Here is a 26330-nt window from a genome sequence, read left to right on the forward strand (position 1 = left end):
TATGGAGAGATTTTCTGATTAGAAGAGGTTGAGTTGTTTGGGCCTGTACTCATTGGAGTTGAGACGAATGAGAGGTGACCTTTTTGAGACATAAGCATTCTCAGGGGGGTTGACACGGTAGATGCTGAGAGGATGTTTCCTCTTGTGGGAGAGTCCAGGACCAGAGGGCATAATCTCAAAGTAAGGGGTCTCAAATTTAAGACAGACATGAGGCGACATTTCTTCTCTCAGAGCGCAGTGAATCTGTGGAATTCTTTAGCTGTGCAATCATTCTGTCTCTGGAGTTTAACCATAAAAAGGCAAAGGTGAAGGTGTGTTTACCCGGATGGGCCACTTGGTGGCGCAGTGGCTCTTTCACTGAGGGGCCTTGAGTTCAGACACATCCCAAACAGGACTGGTGAGAAATATCTGTCTGGGAAAGGGGAGAAAACTGTGTAATCGGGGAAATGGAGCGCTGCCGATGGGCCTGAGAGAAAGGAGTTCAGACAAGGCTTATTTTCTTCATTTTTCATTCAATATTTATTAAAATTTCAGAGAAAATATTCCACAAAAGTTTATTTTGAAGTTGACGAAAGGAAACATAACGATTGAGGGTCACAGTGAGAACAGAACACATACCCTCTGAGCTGCCAAATGTATGTACAACTGTAACAGGCACCAGAAAGAGAGAACAGGAGCTCAATATAAAGGGAAGGCCAAAGTTATGAGTAAGGAACGAGATAAATTACTTTACTTAGATATTGAGGGAAATTATTAGCTACAATTACATTACAGCCAAAATTATCTCGTACATTTCAAACTGGGAAACAGAAATACTGTCCAAGATTGTCTCAGTTACAGATGCAGAATAATAAACTGAGAAGATTTTACTGTTAGAGTCACCAAGAGGAGATATTGTATTTGTGTCACACAGAGATCGTAATAAACAGCTGAGGAAAATCTACAGCGTCCGAACGTCAACCGATCACTTGATCTGTAAAAGAGAGAGAAAATGATGAAGCAGATGTTTATGATCTGGGACATTGATGTTAGAGTTTTTAATCAATCAAACATTTATAGATTTTTTTAAACGGCTTCTGTCAGTTTGAAGTGTGAGTGGATTGAATCTTCTCACCTTCACCAGAGTGACTGCAGCGCTGTAGGAAATGCTCAGGAAGAACAGGGTGATGAATGTGGAAGCGGTTGTCCAGATGTTCCCGTTATCATCCTCATCGTCTTCAGTCCAGGTGTGCTCTGTGGTATCTATGAGGATAGAGCCAAATAAATATAATTAGATTGTTTATTAATCCACGATTTATTTTTAATATTCTCGTTTCATTTTCTCCCGCTGCTAATTCATTCTTTAATATATTTCCATTGCATATCTCCTGTTGAGTTCATGACACTCAGAAATTGATGTCTTTAACTTTTTTTTTCTAATTAAGGGGCAATTTAGCATGGCCAATCCACCTACCCTGCACATCTTTGGGTTGTCGGGGTGAGACCCACGGGTCATGGGGAGAATGTGAAAACTCCACTGGGACAGGGACCCAGGAGCGGGATCAACCCCAGGTCCATGGTGGCGTGAGGCAGCAGCGCTAACCACTATGCCACCGTGCCGCCATTGCCTGACGTTTCTGTTTGTTCCTTAGCTTTTGTGTCTGTGTCGATGCGAAATTCCGTGTTTTGATTTACTCCTCTGTTGTGTGTCCAGATGTCTGTGTAGGTTCACTGTGTGTTCATCGTGTCAATGAGTATTGGTCTGTGTATTTGTGTGTCAGCGCCTGTGTGTGAATTTTTTTTTTTTCATAGAATTTACAGTGCAGAAGGAGGCCATTCGGCCCATCGAGTCTGCACTGGCTCATGGAAAGAGCACCCTACCCAAGGTCAACACCTCTACCCTATCCCCATAACCCAGTAACCCCACCCAACACTCAGGGCAATTTTGGACACTAAGGGCAATTTATCATGGCCAATCCACCTAACCTGCACATCTTTGGACTGTGGGAGGAAACCGGAGCACCCGGAGGAAACCCACGCACACACGGGGAGGATGTGCAGACTCCGCACAGACAGTGGCCCAAACCGGAACTTTGTTTGTCTTCTGTCAATGTGTATATATGAGTGATATATTGTATGTATATGTGTTGAAATCTATGTTTATATATTATTGCCTGTGTTAATATGTGTTTATACTTTCCTGTCTAGTAATATATGTGTTAATGTGTCTTTTTGCGTTCAACATGCATGCCAGTGTCTTAATGTTTGTGCCTGGATAAATGCGTTTGTGTGTGTGTGTGTGTGTGTGTCAATGCGTGTATTTCATCATAGAATCATCATCATATAATCCCTACAGTGGAGAACGAGGCCATTCGGCCTATTGAGTCTGCACCGACCCTTCGAAAGAACACCCTACCGAGGTGCACGGTGCACGCCCTGCCCTATCCCCAGAACCTCGTAACACCACCTAACGTTTTGGGAGCGAAGGGGTGATATAGAGTGGCTAATCCACCTAACCTGCACATCTTTGGACTGTGGGAGGAAACTGGAGCACGCGGAGGAAACACGGACACAGGAGAGTGTGGAAACTCAGCACGGACAATCACCTGAGGATGGAATTGAACCCGGGTTTATGGCGCTGTGAGGCAGCAGTGCTATTTGTGCTTTGATGTTTGTTTATAACTATCTATTGCTGTGTATTGACGCCTCCGTGTGTATTCATGTGTGTTTGTATGAGCGTATGTACGAATCTGTTAATATGTGACTACGTGTGCCCATTAGTGTGTTAATGTGGATTATTGTCTCTGTTTTAATGGAAATATTTCTGTCATTGTGAAATTGTGCGATTGTGGGCGGCACGGTAGTACAGTGGTTAGCACTGTTGCTTCACAGCGCCAGAGTCCCAGGTTCGATTTCTGGCTTGGGTTCCTGTCTGTGCGGAGTCTGCTCGTTCTCCCTGTGTCCGTGTGGGTTTCGTCCGGTGCTCCGGTTTCTTCCCACAAGTCCCGAAAGATGTGCTTGTGAGGTAATTTGGACATTCTGAATTCTCCCTCTGTGTACCCGAAAAGGCGCCAAGAGTGTGGCGACTAGGGGTTTTTCACAGTAACTTCTTGCAGTGTTAATGTAAGCCTACTTGTGACAATAAACATTATTTTTACTATTATGTATATGTTATTGCTCACAGTTGTGTTTCATATTCTTGTGTCAGTCTGCGTGTATGGTTTTATATGTTTGTGTTTGCATATTTGTGTATCTGTGTGGACATGTGGATGTATGTGCATGTTTGTGCATGCCGGCCTGTGTGTGTGGATTTGTGCGTGTGTGTCCACGAGTGTCTCTGTGTACATAAACGTGTGCTTGTTTGTGTTTATGTGCCTGTTTGTAAATTTTTGTTCATTTATGTGTATATGTATGCATGTGTTTCTATGTGTACATATATGTGTGTGTTTGTGTCTGTGTGCTCATGTATATGGTTGTGGGTGTGTGTACATGTGCCTGTATGTTCAGTGTTTGTGTCTTTATCTGTCTGTGTATTTGTATCAGCTGCCTGTAGCTTTGCCGGTTGTGGGTATTATTGGTACCGATGTCGAATATGTTGAACTTTCTGCTTATAAATGTGTTTTCTGTGAGTTGCAAGCTGACATCATTGACCTAATGCAAAAATACAAGGAAGTGTCTCAGGAGAGAACAGCGAAAACCCAGGCAGAATTTAATCACCAGTCTGGATTTGGATTTTGGGAAATCAGTTGTCGCATATGGATAAGAGGAACAAGGGTGCTGAAGAAAATTATGTTGCATGAATAGATAGTTTAAGAACATCTTTAGCATGATGGGCTTTTAAAATCTTCAGCCAGTAAGCTACAAGCCATCTTGTAATGTCAGTAACTGAGTCCTTAGTGTAGAGACACATCCACTCCCAAATTCCCTGCTTGGGGAGTAGGTGGATAGTGATTTAATAGTCTCTCCCTCTCTGGCCAGCTGAACAAATTCTCTTTGGGTTCCCCCTGCTAAAGAGGTGGAGATACAGAGAGTTCACTCATCACCTTCCTCCTCTTTTGGTCGGGAAAGTGGAGGTAAAATGGGTTTATAATGCCCATCCCTCTCTCTCTGTTGGGGAAGTGGGCGGACAGTGCATTTATTTAGGCCCTCCCCCTCTCTTTGTTGGAAGCGGCTGTACAGTGAATTAACTAATGCCCCAGCTCTTTGGTGGGAAAGTGGGGGTACAGGGTTAATTAATGCTCCTCTCCCACTATTTGTTGGGGCGTGGTGATACACCGGATTAACTACTGCCCCCCATGCTTTGGTGTGGAAGTGAGGGGTATAGTGGGTTCACTAAGTCCCTTCCTCTTTGTTAGGGAGTTGGGGTGCAGGGCATTAGCGAACGTCCATTCCCCACTCTCTGTTGGAGAAGTGGGGATGCAGTGGATTAACTATAACCCCTCCCCCTCTCTGTTTTGGGAAGTGTGGTTGCAGTGGATTAATTTATGCCCCTTCCTCTCTCTTTTGAGGAAGTGGCAGTAGAGTACATTAACTAATGCCCCTCCTCCTGTCACTGTTGGGGTCGTGGGGGGACAGTGGATTAACTAACGCCCCTCCTCCTGATTTTGTAGGAGAGGTGGAGATATAATGGATTAAACATTTCCCTTTCCCCTCTCCGTGATGGGTGATTGTTGGTCCTTGTTTCTGTTTGATTATCAATTCAGTTCCCAGTGGGTGTGATGTAGCAATTTTAAGCTGACATCAATTTTAAAGGGATGGGCAATGGGAGAAGCAGGAACACCGAGATCTAAATGTGATGTGTTTGTCTGTCTGAAATGGGAAAGTGTCCGATTTCTCCTCAGCGGGAAGAAAGTCAATGAATATATTTTGTGAATCCTGCAATGAATGAATTTTACTCTGTCTCCAACCCAGGGTGTATCTGAGCTGGGAGCTCTGGTTGTATCTGACCTGGGGCTGGGACCTGTAGAAATCTTGGTCTCCTTGAACAGATCTAATATCAGCAAAGTCGAAGCTCCATTAATTAAGCGGCTGTACATTTAAATCACAATTGGAGGAAAAAAACCTTTATTATTTTTAATTTAGTTAGAGGTGCAATTGACAGATTCTCATTGACATGAATTAACGGTGTCCATCAGAGCGAGGGAAATGTTCACAAAACTGGGTTTACCGCTGGATTTATCAACCGTTCTGTTGATGATCTTCAAGGGGATGGCTTCATGTCCCACCACACAGGAGTAAGAAGCGCCGCTGGCCCACTCCTCCGCTGCAATGGATAACAGGCTGTACATGAAGAAGGAGCTATTGCCGTTCTCCGCCATCACCTCGGTGTTCTTGTAGTTCCCGGGATTCACCGGCTTGTCATTGACGGTCCACTTGACGAAGATCTCTCGGGGGGAGAAACCTCTCACTAAGCAGCTGAGGGAGACGAATCTCTGAGCGGAGACGTCTTCAGCCGAGGGCAGGAGGACAGAGACGGACGGTTCCCGCGGATTGGGATCTGCAGAAAATGTACAATAAATGTAAATAAAATGGGGAATTCCGGAGACAATGGAACCGCGGGTTAGATGTGAGAGAAATGTGTTTTGTGTTGGATTTTAAAGGTTTCCATTTCCCACTTTGGGATCTGTCCGGTTTCATAGCTCGGAGCTGAGGTGGACACAATCCTTTACCCTGAGAATTTACGGAAGTTGAATTCGAAAGTTTCAGAAAGTGTACAGCAGGGAAACAGGCCATTCGGCCCGACTGTTCTGTGCTGGTGTATAAGCTCCACTCCAGGCTCCTCCCACCTTACTCCCAGAGGATTGTAAAACTGCCAATGTAACACCCTTATTCAAAAGGGAGGGAGACAAAAACAGGTAACTATAGGCCAGTGACCTTAACATCTGTCAGTGGGAGACGGTTCGAGTCCATTATAACGGATCCAATCGCTGAGCATTTAGAAATACTCAATATAATCAACAGAGTCAGCGCGGCCTCTTGAAGGGTAAATCATGCCTGACAAATTTAGATGGAGAAAGACTGGAGAAAGCTGAAGTAACGGGGGAATTGGGGGTCCTCGTGCAGAAACCACACAAAGCAAGTTCTACAGGGAATGTTGACATTTATTTCAAAGGAAATAGAATATAAACATGGGGAAGTCTGGTTAAAACTATACAAGGCACTAGTTAGTCGACACCTGGTATACTTTGAATAGTCTCGGTGCCCTTATCTAAGGAAGACAGATTGGTTTTGAAGGCAGTCCAGAGAAGGATCACGAGGTTGATCCTGAGTGTGGAGGGATTTTCTTAGCAGCTGAGGGTAACTTTGCTGGGTTGTACTTATTGGAGTTTAGAAGAATGAAGGCGGCTTAATCGAGACATGAAAGATTCTCAGGGACCTTGGTAGGATAGACGCTGAGTGGTTGTTTTCCCCTGTGGGAGTGTCTAGGACCAGAGCGCAGGATCACAATGTAAGGGTTCGCCCATTTCAGACCGAGATGAGGTGGAATTTCCTCTCTCAGAGAGTAAGACCATAAGACCATAAGACATAGGATCGGAAGTAAGGCCATTCGGCCCATCGAGTCCACTCCACCATTCAATCATGGCTGATTTCAACTCCATTTACCCGCTCTCTCTCCGTAGCCCTTAATTCCTCGAGAAATCAAGAATTTATCAACTTCTGTCTTGAAGACACTCAACGTCCCGGCCTCCACCGCCCTCTGTGGCAATGAATTCCACAGACCCACCACTCTCTGGCTGAAGACATTTCTCCTCATCTCTGTTCTAAAGTGACTCCCTTTTATTCTAAGGCTGTGCCCCCGGGTCCAAGTCTCCCCTGTTAATGGAAACAACTTCCCTACGTCCACCCTATCTAAGCCATTCATTATCTTGTAAGTTTCTATTACATCTCCCCTCAACCTCCTAAACTCCAATGAATATAATCCCAGGATCCTCAGACGTTCATCGTATGTTAGGCCTACCATTCCTGGGATCATCCGTGTGAATCTCCGCTGGACCCGCTCCAGTGCCAGTATGTCCTTCCTGAGGTGTGGGGCCCAAAATTGCTCACAGTATTCTAAATGGGGCCTAACTAATGCTTTATAAAGCTTCAGAAGTACATCCCTGCTTTTATATTCCAAGCCTCTTGCGATGAATGACAACATTGCATTTGCTTTCTTAATTAAGGACTCAACCTGCAAGTTTACCTTTAGAGAATCCTGGACTAGGACTCCCAAGTCCCTTTGCACTTCAGCATTATGAATTTTGTCACCGTTTAGAAAATAGTCCATGCCTCGATTCTTTTTCCCAAAGTGCAAGACCTCGCACTTGCCCACGTTGAATTTCATCAGCCATTTCTTGGACCACTCACCTAAACTGTCTAAATCTTTCTGCAGCCTCCCCACCTCCTCCATACTACCTGCCCCTCCACCTATCTGAGTAGTGAAGCTGTGGAATTATTTAACCCAGGGGCGTAGATTCTGGGTTGTTCAGTATGTTCAAGGTTGAGAGAGACATATTTTCAATCAGTAAAGGCATCAAGAGATTTGTGGATAAGGCGGGAAAGAGGAGTTGAAGATTATCACAGCAGATCAGTCATGATCTCACTGAAGGCTGGACCGGTGTTGATGGGCCCAATGGCCTACATCTGCTCTTAGGTCTTGTGGTCTATAGTCTCGCTCCATCTAAACCCAATATCACTACATTTAATTCATTGCCCATTCATCTGCTTATCAATTTCCCCCTTAAACACTAAACGCCCAGAGTATTTAGTTAGTGGAATTACCAATCCGAATGGACCATAAATACACTGAATGCTAAACACTGACCGCTGCACTGACACTAGAAATAGACACAATGCCTCACTTATTGCTTCAGTCTCACCGCTCACCTATTTTTTTGTGGATTGAAATTCTTAAAGGAGTTGGCAGGTCCTGGTGGCTCGCCACACAGTCAAACACAGCCCCACTCAGCCAGGCTTGTGTCGAGATGTTTAATTTGCTGACCACACTCTCAGTATCTGCCCCAGGCTGGTCGGCAATCTCTGATTTCAGCGGCTTCTTTGCTTCACTCCAGGACACGTTGACTCCATAAGGAGCATTCGAAATGACGCAGGTTAAGGTTACAGTCGCCTCCAGTAAGACCTGTTCTATTGGTGGTGGCAGTATTGTTACTGAGGCAACAGTGCAACCGGAAGGATCTGCGAATGAAAAAAGTGGAAATCAACCCAAGTTTTATCTTCAGAATCAGGACAGCAGTATTCAGCCTGAACTCTAAATGGGAATAAATCAACCTCGAAACATCAACCTCTAAATAATCAACTTCGAAACATCAACCTCTAAAGACCGCCTTTAATCTTCTATATGCAATGGAAAACCAGTTTGCTTTGTGAAAACTATTCTCATTGTGAAATACAGTCAGCCCCGATATCATTCTAACGAATCAGCATTTCAGCATTCCCAATACAAATATTCCATTCCTGATCTCAGGAACGAAGTACTAGCGGTTGATCCATAAATAGGTTGGATGAACTTTCCAACACTTTCCCCCAGAGCTGTTATCAGTTAAGTGTTTGAGACACCCACTGACTCAAATATAATCAGCTGTCTCAGGATAAAGCTGGTATCAAGTCCACCAGGGGCTGGTTTAGCACGGGGCTAAATCGCTGGCTTTTAAAGCAGACCAAGGCAGGCCACCAGTGCGGGACCAATTCCCATACCAGCCTCCCTGAACAGGCGCCGGAATGTGGCGACTAGGGGCTTTTCACAGTAACCTCATTTGAAGCCTACTTGTGACAATAAGCGATTTTCATGTCATTCATTCACCTCACTCACTAAATTACTTCAAATTATAGGGATACAGTTATTTCCATATTCATAAAATCGTGAATGATAAGCAACCCTCATGCAGCTCTTACATCAGAATGAAACACAAACTACATGGCAGTAAATTAGAAGTTGTTCTGTGCTTTGCACTAACTTCAGTAAATTCCTGATTTGGATTAACATCAGAGTGCAGGATGATTTATTGTTTCCCCTGTTTGAGTCTCTTACCAGAGGCGGTGATGTTTTGACTTTGTGTGACTCCTTGGTGAGTGACCTGGCAGGTATAGACCGCTTTGCTGAACCATTCCCCAGCGGAGACTGTCAGCCGACTGCTCGCCGAGAAGTTCCCGTTCACTTCACAGGGGGGCGAGGTGTCAAATCCTGAACCCATGGCTTGTCCATTCTTCAGCCACATCACCGTCATTGACTTTGGATGGAAATCGTTGATTGAACAGACCATGGTTGCAAATTTCTTGCTTGAGATTTCTTCATTGGAACTCACGGTGAGGAGAACATTTGGAGTGTTGACTCCGCCTTCAAGAAACACAAGTGAGACATTTCTTGAAGAAGATGTAACGAATAAAATGACTAATTATATTTGAACAGTTTCTCTGTGGTCACTATTTCTCGCAGGAATCAGAACTATGCAGAGAACCATAAATGTGTTATGACCAAAGATGTAAATAAAGTAATCAAAACATCTGTTTCTCACAGATTCCACAACACTTACATTTCATTCCAATGCTCTTGTCTGAGCCGCTGTGTCGAACCTCACAGCTGATTTCGCTGCATCCCCCCTCTGACTCGGTGATGGTTAGCTGGCTGCTCAGGGTGTAGGTTCCCTTCTTGTTTCTCACTGACGGGTATTTCTTAACTCCAGTGGTGATCAGCTGCCCATTTTTCTTCCAGGTAAGGCTGGTGATTTCTGGGGAGTAATCCATCGCTAAACAGCCGTAGGTCACGGAGCCGTCGTTGTTGTTTTGCTGACAGGAGGAGACCAGGCTGTAGAGAGTGGGCGGAGACGGTGTTGCTGGGAAAGAATGGCCCATTCAACAAGTTAGACTCTGTTATTTGTGATCTATAAGTTACCAAGCACATCAAAATGTGACGATGCATTTATCCTAACATGTTCTCATTAACTGTTACATCCATATTTCAGCGTCTATTAGTTCTATGATTTGAGAATCGCCATCTCTTTGCATCCCTTTCTCCGTTTCGAACACATACAAAAAAAATAACATTTGATGCCGCCTGAATGGTGTAACTGTCATTGGATTGAAGGAGAGGAGCAGAGGGTTTCCCCCATTATTTCAGCTACCATGTAAAATAAAATAGAAATGTCACCATAGTCCCGGAGACTGCCCTTTCCTTCTGAGAGCTGACTCGTGGTGATTTAACCTGAGGGTTACCACACCTCAGGCGAGGGGCAAGGTTGAGAATGGGGGTCTTTATGAATATCCTCAGCCGGTACAACAATTGAATCCGCGCTGTTGGGATCGCTCTTCATCACAAACCAGCCGTCCAGCTAACTGAGTTGTGTACGTCACAATCCAGCTAACTGAGCTTTGTACGTCACAATCCAGCTAACTGAGCTGAGTACGTCACAATCCAGCTAACTGAGCTGTGTACGTCACAATCCAGCTGACTGAGCTAAGTACGTCACAATCCAGCTAACTGAGCTGTGGACGTCACAATCCAGCTAACTGAGATGTGTACGTCACAATCCAGCTAACTGAGCTGTGTATGTCACAATCCAGCTAACAAAGCTGTATACGTCACAATCCAGCTAACTGAGCTGTGTATGTCACAATCCAGCTAACTGAGCTGTGTATGTCACAATTCAGCTAACTGAGCTGTATACGTCACAATCCAGCTCACTGAGCTGCGTACGTCACAATGCAGCTAACAGAGCTGTGTACTTCACAATCCAGCTATCTGAGCTGTGTACGTCACAATCCAGCTAACTGAGCTGTGTACATCACAATCCAGCTCACTGAGCTGTGTACGTCACAATCCAGCTAACTGAGCTGTGGACGTCACAATCCAGCTAACTGAGCTGTGTACATCACAATCCAGCTAACTGAGCTGTGTACGTCACAATCCAACTAACTGAGCTGTATACGTCACAATCCAGCTAACTGAGCTGTGTACGTCACAATCCAGCTAACGGAGCTGCGTACGTCACAATGCAGCTAACAGAGCTGTGTACTTCACAATCCAGCTATCTGAGCTGTGTACGTCACAATCCAGCTAGCTGAGCTGTGTACGTCACACTCCAGCTAACTGAGCTGTGTACGCCACAGTCCAGCTAACTGAGCTGCGTACGTCACAATCCAGCTAGCTGAGCTGTGTACGTCACACTCCAGCTAACTGAGCTGTGTACGCCACAGTCCAGCTAACTGAGCTGCGTACGTCACAATCCAGCTAGCTGAGCTGTGTACGTCACACACCAGCTAACTGAGCTGTGTACGTCACAATCCAGCTAGCTGAGCTGTGTACGTCACACTCCAGCTAACTGAGCTGTGTACGTCTCAATCCAGCTAGCTGAGCTGTGTACATCACAATCCAGCTAACTGAGCTGTGTATGTCACAATCCAGCTAGCTGAGCTGTGTACGTCACACTCCAGCTAACTGAGCTGTGTACGCCACAGTCCAGCTAACTGAGCTGCGTACGTCACAATCCAGCTAGCTGAGCTGTGTACGTCACACTCCAGCTAACAAAGTTGTATACGTCACAATCCAGCTAACTGAGCTGTGTATGTCACAATCCAGCTAACTGAGCTGTGTATGTCACAATTCAGCTAACTGAGCTGTGTACGTCACAATGCAGCTAACAGAGCTGTGTACTTCACAATCCAGCTATCTGAGCTGTGTACGTCACAATCCAGCTCACTGAGCTGTGTACGTCACAATCCAGCTAACTGAGCTGTGGACGTCACAATCCAGCTAACTGAGCTGTGTACATCACAATCCAGCTAACTGAGCTGTGTACGTCACAATCCAACTAACTGAGCTGTATACGTCACAATCCAGCTAACTGAGCTGTCCATGTCACAATCCAGCTAACTGAGCTGTGTACGTCACAATCCAGCTAGCTGAGCTGTGTACGCCACTCTCCAGCTAACTGAGCTGTGTACGCCACAGTCCAGCTAACTGAGCTGCGTACGTCACAATCCAGCTAGCTGAGCTGTGTACGTCACACTCCAGCTAACTGAGCTGTGTACGCCACAGTCCAGCTAACTGAGCTGCGTACGTCACAATCCAGCTAGCTGAGCTGTGTACGTCACACTCCAGCTAACTGAGCTGTGTACGTCACAATCCAGCTAGCTGAGCTGTGTACGTCACACTCCAGCTAACTGAGCTGTGTACGTCACAATCCAGCTAGCTGAGCTGTGTACATCACAATCCAGCTAACTGAACTGTGTATGTCACAATCCAGCTAGCTGAGCTGTGTACGTCACACTCCAGCTAACTGAGCTGTGTACGCCACAGTCCAGCTAACTGAGCTGCGTACGTCACAATCCAGCTAGCTGAGCTGTGTACGTCACACTCCAGCTAACTGTGTACGTCACAATCCAGCTAGCTGAGCTGTGTACATCACACTCCAGCTAACTGAGCTGTGTACATCACAATCCAGCTCTCTGAGCTGCACACGTCACAATCCAGCTAACGGAGCTGTGTACGACACAATCCAGCTCACTGAGCTGCGTACGTCACAATCCAGCTAACTGAGCTGTGTACGTCACAATCCAGCTAACTGAGCTGTGTACGTCACAATCCAGCTAACTGAGCTGTGTATGTCACAATCCAGCTAACTGAGCTGTGTACGTCACAATCCAGCTAACTGAGCTGTGTACGTCACAATCCAGCTAACTGAGCTGTGTACGCCACAATCCAGCTCACTGAGCTGTGTACGTCACAATCAATTTGTGTTAAAAATGTTGTCTCTTCATTTGTATCTTTGCAATTTGGGAAATTCCCTTTGTTCAAATTTACTGATCCCACCCCCCCCCCCCCCCGCCCCCTCTCTCCATTTCACTACCCCCATTCCCCAAACCAGAGAGTAGTGTCTTTGCTTCAAAAATACCTTCGGAATGCACATTTATATAATTACAATAAGGTTTTACATTTGAGTAATTGCAATAGTCTCTCATTTTAGGATCATGAGGGAGTCGGCCATTCAGCCGGTCGAGCCTCCTCCCCCAATCAATAAGCTCCTGGCTGTGCTGATTGTGGTGTTAACTCCACATTCCGCCTGTCACTGAGACCGGGCTGTCTGCAATCCCCCCGCACCCCGCCCCGCGCTCCCTGTGCGTCCCCCATCTCTCTGCGGTTCCCGCTGGATCTCTGCACCTTTCTCCTGGTCCCTTCACTTTCGTTTAGCTCTCTGCTCTTTTCCACGGCTCTCTGCGCTTTCCTCCGCATCTCTGCACTTTCTCTCGACTCTGCATTTTCTTCCTGCTCTTTAGTGCTTTGCCCAGGTGTGCTGCACTTTTCCCAGTTCTTTGTGCTTTTCCCGGTTCCTGGATCTTTGTGCGGGCTTTTTGAGGTTTTCGCCAGCACTGTGCGCTTTACCCCGATTCTTATCGCTTATCGCCCACTCCATGGACTTTCTTCCGGCTCTCTGCACTTCCCCCGGCTCTGTGCTCCTTCACCCTACTCCCTGCATCTTTCCCCGGCTCCCTGCATCTTTCCCCGGCTCTCTGCGTCTTTCCCCGGCTCCCTGCCTCTTTCCCCGGCTCCCTGCCTCTTTCCCCGGCTCTCTGCGTCTTCCCCCGGCTCTCTGCACAGCCCCCGGCTCTCTGCACCTTCCCCCGGCTCCCTGCACCTCCCCCCCCCCCCCCCCGCGGCTCCCTGCACTACCCGCCCCCCCCCCCCTCATCCCCCGCCCCCGGCTCTCTGCAGTTCCCCCGGTACCCTGCACCCCCCTCCCCCCTTGGCTCTCTGCAGTTCCCCCGGCTCCCCGCACTCGCCACCCCCCCCCCCGCCCCTCGCACCCCCACCCCCATCCTGCTCTCTGCACCTTTCCCTTGCTCTCTCCACTTCTTGCCAACTCTTTGTCCTTTTCTACGACTCTGTGTGTTCCGCTGCATCTCGGTCTATTCCCCTACATTTCTGTCCTTTCCCCTGCATCTCGATGCTTTCCTCCCAACTCTGCCTTTTCGCCGCCTTTTTGTTCTTTTCCACCGCCTCGGCGCTTTCTCTCGGCTCCGGAGTCTTTCCCCGGCTCTCTGCACTTTCCCCGGCTCCCGGCAGTCCCGTGTCATGCAGCCACATTCGGGCGCCACTCGTCATCAGTTTCGCTCCAGTTCTCCATTCCTCTCTCGTTGCAGCCGCTCCCTTGCCCATTTCCTGGGCATGAGTGAGAGAGGATGAGTGAGTAACTGAGTGAGGGTAGGAGAGTCAGTGTGGGTGAGTGAGTAACTGAGTGAGGGTAGGAGACTGAGTGTGGGTGAGTGAGTAACTGAGTGAGGGTAGGAGAGTGAGTGTGGGTGAGTGAGTAACTGAGTGAGGGTAGGAGAGTGAGTGCAGGTGAGTGAGTAACTGAGTGAGAGTAGGAGAGCGAGTGTGGGTGAGTGAGTAACCGAGTGAGGGTAGGAGAGTGAGTGTGGATGAGTGAGTAACTGAGTGAGGGTAGGAGAGTGAGTGCAGGTGAGTGAGTAACTGAGTGAGAGTAGGAGAGCGAGTGTGGGTGAGTAACTGAGTGAGGGTAGGAGAGTGAGTGTGGGTGAGTGAGTAACCGAGTGAGGGTAGGAGAGTGAGTGTGGGTGAGTGAGTAACCGAGTGAGGGTAGGAGAGTGAGTGTGGATGAGTGAGTAACTGAGTGAGGGTAGGAGAGTGAGTGTGGGCGAGTGAGTAACTGAGTGAGGGTAGGAGAGCGAGTGTGGGTTAGTGAGTAACTGAGTGAGGGTAGGAGAGCGAGTGTGGGTGAGTAACTGAGTGAGGGTAGGCGAGTGAGTGTGGGTGAGTGAGTAACTGAGTGAGGGTGGGAGAGTGAGTGCAGGTGAGTGAGTAACTGAGTGAGAGTAGGAGAGCGAGTGTGGGTGAGTAACTGAGTGAGGGTAGGAGAGTGAGTGTGGGTGAGTGAGTAACTGAGTGAGGGTAGGAGAGTGAGTGTGGGTTAGTGAGTAACTGAGTGAGGGTAGGAGAGTGAGTGTGGGTTAGTGAGTAACTGAGTGAGGGTGAGTGAGTTGGGTGATTGAGGATGTATGAATGTTGATAAGTGGCGGATCAGGGGTGACTGACTGAGGGTAGGTATGTCACCGAGGACGAATGAAGGGTGTGTGAGGGAGAGTGAGTGAGACGCAGAGAATGAGTGACGCTGGGTGAGTGAGGTTGTGTAGTGAGAGTCAGTGAAGGTGAGTGAGCGAGGGTCAGTGAGTGAGGGTGAGTGAGTGAGGGTGGGTGAGTGAGGGTGAGTGAATGAGGGTGAGTGAGTCAGGGGGTCGACTGCTGGTGAGTGAATGGAGTGGGTGAATGAATGAGGGGGGAGTCAGTGAGCGTGGGTGAGTGAGGGTGAATGAGTGAGGATGGTTGAGGGACGATTGAGTGAGGGTGGGTGAGTGAGAGTGTGTCAGGGAGGGTGGGTGAGTGAGAGTGTGTCAGGGAGGGTGGGTAAGTGAGGGTGGGTGAGTGAGGGTGTGTCAGGGAGGGTGGCTGAGTGAGGGTAGGTGAGTGAGTGAACGTGAGTGTGGGTGGGAGAGTGAGCGAGTGTGAGCGCCTGAATGAGGGTGAGTGAGGATACGTAGGTGTTTGAGGATGAGTGAGTGACGGTAGTTTACTGAATGAGAGTGTGTGAGGGTGGGTGAGTGAGTGTGTGTGAGGGTGAGAGTGACGGTGGGTGAGTGAGAATGTGTCAGGGAGGTTGGTGAGCTGAGGTGGGTGAGTGAGAGTGTGCGAGGCGTGTGAGTGAGAGTGTGTGAGGCGTGTGAGTGAGGGTGGGTGAGTGAGGGTGGGTGGGTGAGTGGTGGTGGGTGAGTGAGTGAGTGGTGAGTAAGGGTGGGAGTGAGGGTGTGTGAGGGTGGTTTACAGAATGAGGGTGGGGGAGTGAGGTGTGTGAGGGTGGGTGAGTGAGAGTGTGTCAGGGAGGGTGGGTGAGTGAGGGTGGGGAGGGTGTGTGAGGGTGTGTGAATGAGAGTGTGTCAGGGAGGGTGGGTGAGTGAGGGTGGGGGAGTGAGGGTGTGTGAGGGTGGTTTACAGAATGAGGGCTTGTGAGGGCGGGTGAGTGGGGGTGTGTGAATGACTGAGTGAGGGTGAGAGCCTGAATGAGGGGGAGTGAGGGTGGGTGTGGATGGGTGGGTGAGGGTAGTGAGGGTGGGCGAATGAGTGTGGGTGGGTGGCTGAGTGAGGGTGAGAGTTAGTTTGGGCGTCTAAGGGTGAGTCAATGACAGTGAGTGTTGCTGAATGAGGATGTGTGAGTGTGTGTGTGAGGGTGTGAGAGTGAGGGTGGGTGAGTGAGAGTGTGTGAGGTGGGGGAGTGAGTATGGGTGGGTGTTTGAGGAGGAGTGAGTGAGAGTGTGTGAGTGAGGGTGAGAGTTAGTTTGGGCGTCTAAGGGTGAGTCAATGACAGTGAGTGTTGCTGAATGAGGATGTGTGAGTGTGTGTGTGAGGGTGTGAGAGTGAGGGTGGGTGAGTGAGAGTGTGTGAGGTGGGGGAGTGAGTATGGGTGGGTGGCTGAGTGAGGGTGAGAGCCTGAATGAGGGGGGGGGAAGGATGGGTGGGTGTTTGAGGATGAGTGTGTGAGAGTGTGTGAGTGAGGGTGAGAGTTAGGTTGGGCGTCTATGGGTGAGTCAATGACAGTGAGTGTTGCTGAATGAGGATGTGTGAGTGTGTGTGTGAGGGTGTGAGAGTGAGGGCGGGTCAGTGAGAGTGTGTCAGGGGGGTGAATGACGGTAGGTGAATGAAGGTGGGAGTGTGAGTCTGCGTGTGAGGGTGGTTAAGGAAAGGTGTATCATTGAGGATGGTTGAGTGAGGGTCAATGAGTGATGGTGAGAATGGTGAGTGAGGGTACGTGAGTGAGTGTGGGTGAGTGATCATTCCCAGGTGCTCCCAGCCCATTGGGACGATGTTTCTTGGGACGAATTTCCGCTCAGGCTCAGCTTTCTGTTGCCTGTTGTCCACAGCCGAGCTGCGGGATCCTCCAATCGGGTCCACCACCCCCACCTCCTCCTCTTCCTCTCCATCGATCCTGTCCTGATTCTCCACATTGATCAGCTTTCAGTAACACCGGCTGTGTACAGTCAGACAGCAGTGTAGATCACTGGGCAGCTGCTTTAATACTTTCAGTAACACCGGCTGTGTAAAGTCAGACAGCAGTGTAGATCACTGGACAGCTGCTTTAATACTTTCAGTTACACCAGCTGTGTACAGTCAGACAGCAGTGTAGATCACTGGACAGCTGCTTTAATACTTTCAGTAACACCGGCTGTGTACAGTCAGACAGCAGTGTAGATCACTGAGCAGCTGCTTTAATACTTTCAGTAACACCGGCTGTGTACAGTCAGACAGCAGTGTAGATCACTGGACAGCTGCTTTAATACTTTCAGTAACACCGGCTGTGTACAGTCAGACAGCAGTGTAGATCACTGGACAGCTGCTTTAATACTTTCAGTAACACCGGCTGCGTACAGTCAGACAGCAGTGTAGATCACTGGACAGCTGCTTTAATACTTTCAGTAACACCGGCTGCGTACAGTCAGACAGCAGTGTAGATCACTGGACAGCTGCTTTAATACTTTCAGTAACACCGGCTGCGTACAGTCAGACAGCAGTGTAGATCACTGGACAGCTGCTTTAATACTTTCAGTAACACCGGCTGTGTACAGTCAGACAGCAGTGTAGATCACTGGACAGCTGCTTTAATACTTTCAGTAACACCGGCTGCGTACAGTCAGACAGCAGTGTAGATCACTGGACAGCTGCTTTAATACTTTCAGTAACACCGGCTGCGTACAGTCAGACAGCAGTGTAGATCACTGGACAGCTGCTTTAATACTTTCAGTAACACCGGCTGCGTACAGTCAGACAGCAGTGTAGATCACTGGACAGCTGCTTTAATACTTTCAGTAACACCGGCTGTGTACAGTCAGACAGCAGTGTAGATCACTGGACAGCTGCTTTAATACTTTCAGTAACACCGGCTGTGTACAGTCAGACAGCAGTGTAGATCACTGGACAGCTGCTTTAATACTTTCAGTAACACCGGCTGTGTACAGTCAGACAGCAGTGTAGATCACTGGGCAGCTGCTTTAATACTTACAGTAACATGGGCTGTGTAAAGTGAGACAGCAGTGTACATCACTGGGCAGCTGCTTTAATACTTTCAGTAACATCGGCTGTGTACAGTCAGACAGCAGTGCAGATCACTGTGCAGCTGCTTCAATACTTTCAGTAACACCGGCTGTGTACAGTCAGACAGCAGTGTAGATCACTGGGCAGCTGCGTTAATACTTTCAGTAACACCGGCTGTGTACAGTCAGAAAGCAGTGTAGATCACTGGGCAGCTGCTTTAATACTTTCAGTAACACCGGCTGTGTACAGTCAGACAGCAGTGTAGATCGCTGGACAGCTGCTTTAATACTTTCAGTAACACCGGCTGTGTACAGTCAGACAGCAATGTAGCTCACTGGGCAGCTGCTTTAATACTTTCAGTAACACCGGCTGTGTAAAGTCAGACAGCAGTGTAGATCACTGGGCAGCTGCTTTAATACTTTCAGTAACACCGGCTGTGTACAGTCAGACAGCAGTGTAGATCACTGGACAGCTGCTTTAATACATTCAGTAACACCGGCTGTGTACAGTCAGACAGCAGTGTAGATCACTGGACAGCTGCTTTAATACTTTCAGTAACACCGGCTGTGTACAGTCAGATAGCAGTGTAGATCCCTGGGCAGCTGCTTTAATACTTTCAGTAACACCGGCTGTGTACAGTCAGATAGCAGTGTAGATCCCTGGGCAGCTGCTTTAATACTTTCAGTAACACCGGCTGTGTAAAGTCAGACAGCAGTGTAGATCACTGGACAGCTGCTTTAATACTTTCAGTAACACCGGCTGTGTACAGTCAGATAGCAGTGTAGATCCCTGGGCAGCTGCTTTAATACTTTCAGTAACACCGGCTGTGTAAAGTCAGACAGCAGTGTAGATCACTGGGCAGCTGCTTTAATACTTTCAGTAACACCGGCTGTGTAAAGTCAGACAGCAGTGTAGATCACTGGGCAGCTGCTTTAATACTTTCAGTAACACCGGATGTGTACAGTCAGACAGCAGTGTAGATCACTGGGCAGCTGCTTTAATACTTTCAGTTACACCGGTTGTGTACAGTCAGACAGCAGTGTAGATCACTGGGCAGCTGCTTCAATACTTTCAGTAACACCGGCTGTGTACAGTCAGACAGCAGTGTAGATCACTGGGCAGCTGCTTTAATGCCGATGTAATTTCATTTTCCACAAAACAATTTAGAACTGGGACAATGAACATTCCTGCGACTTAACGGATTTTCATTTTGTAAATGGGATTTTTCTGCCCGTAAAATTCTTGTCATATTGTGTCAGAGAGAGTGTGTTGTGTTTATTCATTCTTGTGATGTAGGCGTCCCTGGCTCGGCCAGCATTTATCTCCCATCCCTCATTGCCTTTGAGAATGTGGCGAGCTTCCGTCTTTAACCATTGCCGTCCATGTGCTGTTTCCCCGAGTCAGTTACATGATTTTGAACCAGCGGCAGTGCAGGAACGGTGATATATTTTATAGTCATGATGCTGAATGGCTTGGGATTGAACTTCCAGTTGGTGGTGTTCCCATGTCTCTGCTGTCCTTGTCCAGGTGGCCGCTGTCATGGGTTTGGAAGGTGCTGTCTAGGGAGACATGATGAGCTTCTGCAGTGGATCTTTAAATGGCGGACAGGCTTTGGGGAGTCAGCAGATGAGTTTTTCACCGCAGGATTCCTCACCTTTGATCTGTTCTTCTGGCCTCAACATTTATATGACTCGTCCAGATCACTTTCTGGTCCATGTTAATCCCCAGGAGGTTGTTAGTGGGGATTCAATGATGGTAATGCCAGTGAATGTCAAGGGGCGGTGGTTAGATCCGTTCTTACTGGAGGTGGGCATTGCCTTCAATTGGGTGACTAGACTGTTACTTACCACTTGTCAGCCAGAACCGGATAGAGCCTCCATGATGCTTTATTTAAAGGTTTATTTAGTGACTGTACAGCTGCAAATTGTGCTGAGCATGATGCAATCATCTGCCATCAACCCCTGTTCAGACCTGATGATGGAAAGAAGGTCATTGATGAACAAGCTGAAGATGGCTGGACCTTGGACACTGCCCTGAAGAAGTCTCGCAGTGATGTCCTGGAACTGAGCTGATTGGCCTCCAGCAATGGAATCCATCCACCTTGGTGCTGGTTGTGACTCCAACCAGCGGAGATTCTTCCCCTGATTCCCATCCATTCATTCTTTGGTTGGGTTGCTTGAGGTCACACGTTTCAATGCTGCCTTGATTTGGCGGCACGGCTGCACAGTGGTTAACCCTGTTGCTTCACAGCACCAGGGAACCGGGTTCGATTCCCACTTGGGTCATTGCCTGTGTGGAGTCTGCACGTTCTCCCCGTGTCTGGGTGGATTTTCTCTGGGGGCTCTGCTTTCCTCCCACAAGTCCTGAAAAACGACCTGTTAGTGGTTTGGACATTCTGAATTCTCCCTCTGTGTACCCGAACAGGCGCCAGAGTGTGGCGACTAGGGGCCTTTCACAGTAACTGCATTACAGTGTTAATGTAAGCCTACTTGTGACAGTAATAAAGATTATTATTTTTATTATTGATGTTAGTTCAGTTGCTCTCACCTGTGTATGTGAAAGTGTGTGCGTATCTGAGTGTGTGTGTGTGTGAGGGAGTGTGGGGGTATGTGTCTGAGAGCCTGTGAGTGTGTCCATGCATGTGTCTGCATGCATGTGTGTGAATGCGTGTGTGTTTCTGCAAGAGATGAATCAAGAGAGTGGGAGAGAGAGAGTACACGTGTGAGTGTGGGTGTGAGAGTGTATCTGTGTGTGAGGGAATATCTGCGTGAGAGAATATCTGTGTGTGAGAGCGCGATTGTGTGTATTTATGCGAGCGAGTGGATGTGTGTGTGTGTGAGGAGCAAAATAGTGTGCACAGGAGAGAGACTGTATGCGCAAAATTGTGTGTGTGAGAGCATGTGTGTGAAAGAGTGCTTTCACAAGAGAGCATGTGTGAGAGAGCATGTATGCACCAAAGCATGTGAGTGAGACAGCATGTATGTGAGAGAGCATGTGTGCGAGAGATCACGTGTGTGAGAGCATGTGTGTGAGAATGTGTGTGAGAGAGGGTGTAACAGAACATGTGTGAGAGTATGTGTGCGAGAGAGCATGTGCGTGAGAGAATGTGTGCATGGGACAGCATGTGTGCAAAAGAACATGTGTGTGAGAGAGCATGTGTGCGTGAGTGCATGAGTGTGAGAGAGCATGTGTGAGAGAGCATGTGTGTCAGAGAGCGTAAGTGCAAGAGAGAATGAGAGAGCGTGTCTGTGAGAGAGCTTGTGAGTGAGAGAGGGTGTGTGTGTGAGAGAGTGAGTGTTTGAGAGAGCATGTATGTGAGGGAGCAAGTGTATGAGAGAGCATGTGAGTGAGAGGGATTGTGTGTCAGGGAGCGTGTCTGCAAGAGAGAATGAGTGTGAGTGAGCAAGTGAGTGAGAGAGTGTGTGCGAGAGAGTGTGAGTATCAGAGCGCATGTGAATGAGAGAGCATGTATGCAAGAGAGGATATATGTGTGAGAGAGCAGGTGTACAAGAGAGCATGTGTGTGCGAGAGGCCGTGTGTGTGAGAGGCCGTGTGTGCGAGAGGCCGTGTGTGTGAGAGAGCGTGTGTGTGAGAGAGCGTGTGTGAGAGAGCGTGTGTGTGAGAGAGCGTGTGTGTGAGAGAGCGTGTGTGTGAGAGAGCGTGTGTGTGAGAGCATGTGTGTGAGAGAGCGTGCGTACGAGAGACCATGCATGTCAGAGAGAGTGTGTGAGAGAGAGCGTATGCGTGAGAGTGTGTATGTGTGAGAGAGGGTTTTTGTGTGAGAGAGATGTGTGTGACAGGGCATGTGTGTGCAAGAGATAATGTGTGCGAGAGTGCATGTGTGTGAGAGTGTGTCTGTGAATGATTGTGTATGTGAGTGAGATTGGTAAAACGTGAAAGAGAGAGTGTGTTTGTGAGAGAGTGTGAGAGAGGGAGATTGTCTGTGAAGAGAGAGAGGGATAATGTGCCTGTGTATGTGAGAGAGTGAGTGACAGTCTGTTGGTGTGTGAGGGAGAGTTGGAGAGAGAGAAAGTTGGAGACAGAGAGTATGTAAGAGAATGAATGTGTGAGGCAGTGCGTGTGTGTGACCGAGTGTGTGTGTGAGAGACTGTGTGTTTTTGAAGAGCTATCGTGTATGTGAGAGTCTCTGTGAGAGAGAGTGTCTGTGTGTTTGAGGAATAGTCCGGGTTTCTGGGAGAGAGGGAGTGTGTGAGGGAGAAAGAGTGTGCGGATGAGAGCGTACCTAGTGTGTCAAATTTCACTCTGAAACACAGGGGAACGAATCATTCAAACTGCTTGATTCTAATTGATAAATAGTCAACTTACGACAAAATAAATTTAATAACCTCTTTGAAATTAAACTCATATTAATTTCAAACTCCCTTCGCCTTTCAGACATTTCTGGGCAAAATATATTTTCACTGAGAATGAACCCATTAAATATAACAGATTGAGGGGAGTTTAATGTCTGTGACAGAGATCCAGTGTTTGATAAGAAATAAACAAACCAGGAAACATTCACATTGGAAACTGATGACCTGATTTGATCCAATGTCTTAATTAAATACAATCAACAAAACAATGGAGGCGGGCCACCTATTCAACCGGAGCAAATAAATGTATTGTTTTCTAAATTATTTTCAGTACAATTAACCATTCTCCAATAGCTTTGATATCACACACCAGTATGCTACTCAATTGTAGCAGTTAATTTATGTTGAATTAGTTAGTACTAATGTCGCATTGCAAGTTATTGCCAATTGTCAATTAGTTGACCTGTCAGCTGATTTGTACTCTATAATATAAATAATAAAACATGGTTCTCTGTAATTCAAAACCTGCTCCTGCCTGAAATTTGATAAATAATTTGGATTTAATTAAATATTAAACTTCAAATTATCGGATGGAATAATTCAGACATGTGTAATATCTCATCTGTTTGTTAAAGTGGTATTCCCGAATTGATAAACTGTTGTAACTCGAAACTATATATATATATATAAAACAATAAAGTCCTTGGTAGTTTGTGATCAATAAAGTGTTTCTGAGATTTAATCATTCAGGCAATTCGAGTAACTTTATTATTGAAAATATTGCTGAAGAAAAGGAGATCCAAATTAATCAGTGCACAACTTAATGAAAACAGTTCAGTCAGATTCTCCACAGCCCTGAAACATGGTGAGAAAATGATCGAGAAATGTTCTTGTTCAATTTACGAGCTTGAGGCTCAGATATAATCTATTCTTCTATTGTATAATTTGTTTTATTTCTATAATGTTATATTGTGTACAGCACAGCTCTGCGAGACACGATGTTATTATTATTGCAAAGCTAATATTCTCCTTTTGTAATTAAATTAATCTCTTTGAATTTCAAGCTTTTACTTGTCAATCTCCAGCACTGTGCAGTATGAATATTCCTACAATTTAAATAAAATCATAAGAATAATTCCTGCACTGTCAGCGACTTCTGCCTCTGAGAAAACTCTATGATTAGGTTAGAGACAACTACAAATATTGAAGAGATAATATTCTTGCTGCTGCACATAATTAATACAATAACCGGGTAAATAAATTGCCAAACTGCAATATAAAACTCATATTTAAGTAACTGCAAACGAAATCAGAGAAATTAAAAATAATTCAAATATATCTTTTGTAACTGAACAGTGCTGTAAAATCAATATGTTATTATTAAAACAGTTTCAGAAATAATCACAAAATATTCCCAGCCGAGAAACTTTTCCGGTCATGCTAATGGTGTACAAAGCACAGCAGAATTGTGAAAGGAGATTGATGATTAATGATATTAATATGAAAATATATTTGGATAATATGGTGATAATACCGCATTATAATTGTTTGTCATATTAATTTTACTCACGAATTTGAAAACGGTTTAATTAAATAGTTTCAGACTGCAGTAACGAATTGCGTTCTTAATGACGCCATGGTTTAGTTTAATCAGTAATCAGTAGGTAAAATTTAAAAATGTCTATCAAATCTTTAATTCCTTTCTTTATTTTCGAAACCTGACGCGTTTACTCCCCACAATTGTGTTTCAAGGAGATTCAAACGCGCAAACCTTTTTACATTTAACCAGAAAACGTGTAACTGCTCAATGTCACCCAGTTTGAACAATGCAGAGACAACGTAGAAACAGAAAACCGCTTCACAAATTGTACTTATTCAAAGTCACCCAGACACACCATCTCCTCAGCAGCAAAAACACCAAAACTCATTGTAAGGACTGAACCCGTTTCATTGAGAAGCAGCTCAATTCTACATTCAACAGAATCAAATGTAACATTTCAAAAACAGCTGAATATCGAATCCAGCAAACCAGTTCGACACCAAATGTATGAATTATCAAACTAAATAGAAATACAGAACAACAGTAACATCATTGTGAGGATGTGGGGTATGTGCAAAATATTTTTGAAACTTTACCACATTTTATTCATGTTGGACCATATTTCAAACGCATTTAAACAGTTGACAGGAGAGATAAAAGCTGCATCCATCAACCCTACCAAGGTGGAACATTGAAGAAAAGCCAGACTGTGATTTCAGTAACAAATTATGTTCGGAAAGAGCATTTTAAACTGTGGCTTAGTTTAATCTGCAATCATCACTTTTAAAAAACACTCTAAAATCCTAACTGTTTTCCACCCACAATCGTGTGCCAAACAGTTTCAAATACGTATCTTATTTCATTCAATTACAAAACATGGAAACGCTCAATATCACCGAGTTTAAAGAATATAGAAACGCCAGAATCGTTTCACAAATTTTACTAATTCAAAATCACCCAGACACAATCTCCTCAGCAGAAATACATCAAATTACATCACCGAGAGGCTGAAACTCGTCTCATGGAGAACCAGCTCAATTCTTCAAACACTTTCAATAGAATCAAACAGCATTTCAAGAAAATTTATATCTAGAACCCACCAAATTCGCCTTTCAGCAAGTGAATGAACAATTAAAACAAACAGAAATATGGAAGAATATCATCAGCATTGTCAATACGCGGGAAGTGTTCAATAAATTGATACAGATACTTCAGCATATTTTGTGAATATTGGGTAGATTTCTAACACTTGTGCAGGAGGTGGTAAAATCTGCAGCCACCAGATGTCACCGAGATTAAACATTGCAGAAATACCAAACTGTTTAACAGGCGTTAGGTATTTAAAGTAACCCAGCCACAGTATCCTCAGCAAATAAACATCAAATCATAACAACCAGGGACTGAATCCCTCAGCAGAACCTTTTGTCAAGAGACAGAATAATTCCTTTTTCAGCTGAATCACATAAAGCATTCCAACAAAATCTCAATACAGAATCCAGCAAACCCGCAATTCAGTGAACGAATGCGTAGTTAAAATAGAAAAAATAAATAAAACATAGACTCAAGTAAAACAGTTCATAAATAATTGAATGATTCTTACCTGCAGTCACCGTCACCATGGTGCCTTGTCCCCAGTAGTCCATAGCGTCACAGTGTCACATTCCCTGAGCAGCTCCGTACAATAACCGGACCTGCACAAAATAGACAGAAATCCACCATTATTTTGAATATTCACAAACCAGAGACAAGGTAAAGGCACGGTAAATTTTCATTAAACTAGAATTGTACTTGTGGAGATCGCTTGCTGTTCAGAAATGACCCTAATGTTTTATATTTCAGAGTAACACATGATCATGTTCTTGAAATCACCAACTAACGAGTGAATAATTGTCACAGATTTCCATATTAATTATTGTCATTTTGTCAATGCTGGATATGAATAATACTTCACTGTAAATAAAGTTGGATTGTAAAAGCGAGCACTGAGCCAGCCTCAGTTAATTAGTGCTGAGGGGCTTTTTGTATTGACAGTAACTGCTGTGATCCAGTTATCACAGTGAGACACAGCGTGTCAAATACTGCGGCAGACTGTTAACTGTAAAATACAGAGATTTAATTTCACTGCGCGTTCAAAAAACTAACTCTGTCTCTTCCAAGAGCGAATCTGAGTTATTTCAGCTTGTCCTGGTCAATACATTTATAAAGAGGATCGGAACACTTTTAAACCCTCTGGGCACATTTAGCGTGTCGTTCCACAGAGATAAAGTGGAAGATTGTTGTACCTTTTCACAAACTAATATTGTGTTTTATTTAAGCCTCATTTAAGTTGACAATCCTGCTGTGGCCCTGATCACCAATTTGGACAAACTCTTTCACTGAGGTTTTTGTGTGAGGATGTCGCTGTGCA

General features: G+C 46.0%; 1 gene segment (V, D, J or C); it reads right to left on the reverse strand.

The window, feature by feature from the left end:
• Positions 1-948: 948 nt before the first annotated feature.
• LOC140418829 (Ig heavy chain C region, membrane-bound form-like) lies at positions 949-25614 on the reverse strand. The segment is given in 7 exon segments: positions 949-973; positions 1115-1242; positions 5147-5476; positions 7846-8154; positions 9008-9313; positions 9510-9809; positions 25524-25614. Coding segments are annotated over 7 exon segments (1425 nt in total).
• Between the last annotated feature and the right edge of the window lie 716 nt (positions 25615-26330).

The sequence above is a fragment of the Scyliorhinus torazame genome, chromosome 5 (genome assembly GCF_047496885.1).
Source record: "Scyliorhinus torazame isolate Kashiwa2021f chromosome 5, sScyTor2.1, whole genome shotgun sequence".
Classification (NCBI taxonomy): domain Eukaryota; kingdom Metazoa; phylum Chordata; class Chondrichthyes; order Carcharhiniformes; family Scyliorhinidae; genus Scyliorhinus; species Scyliorhinus torazame.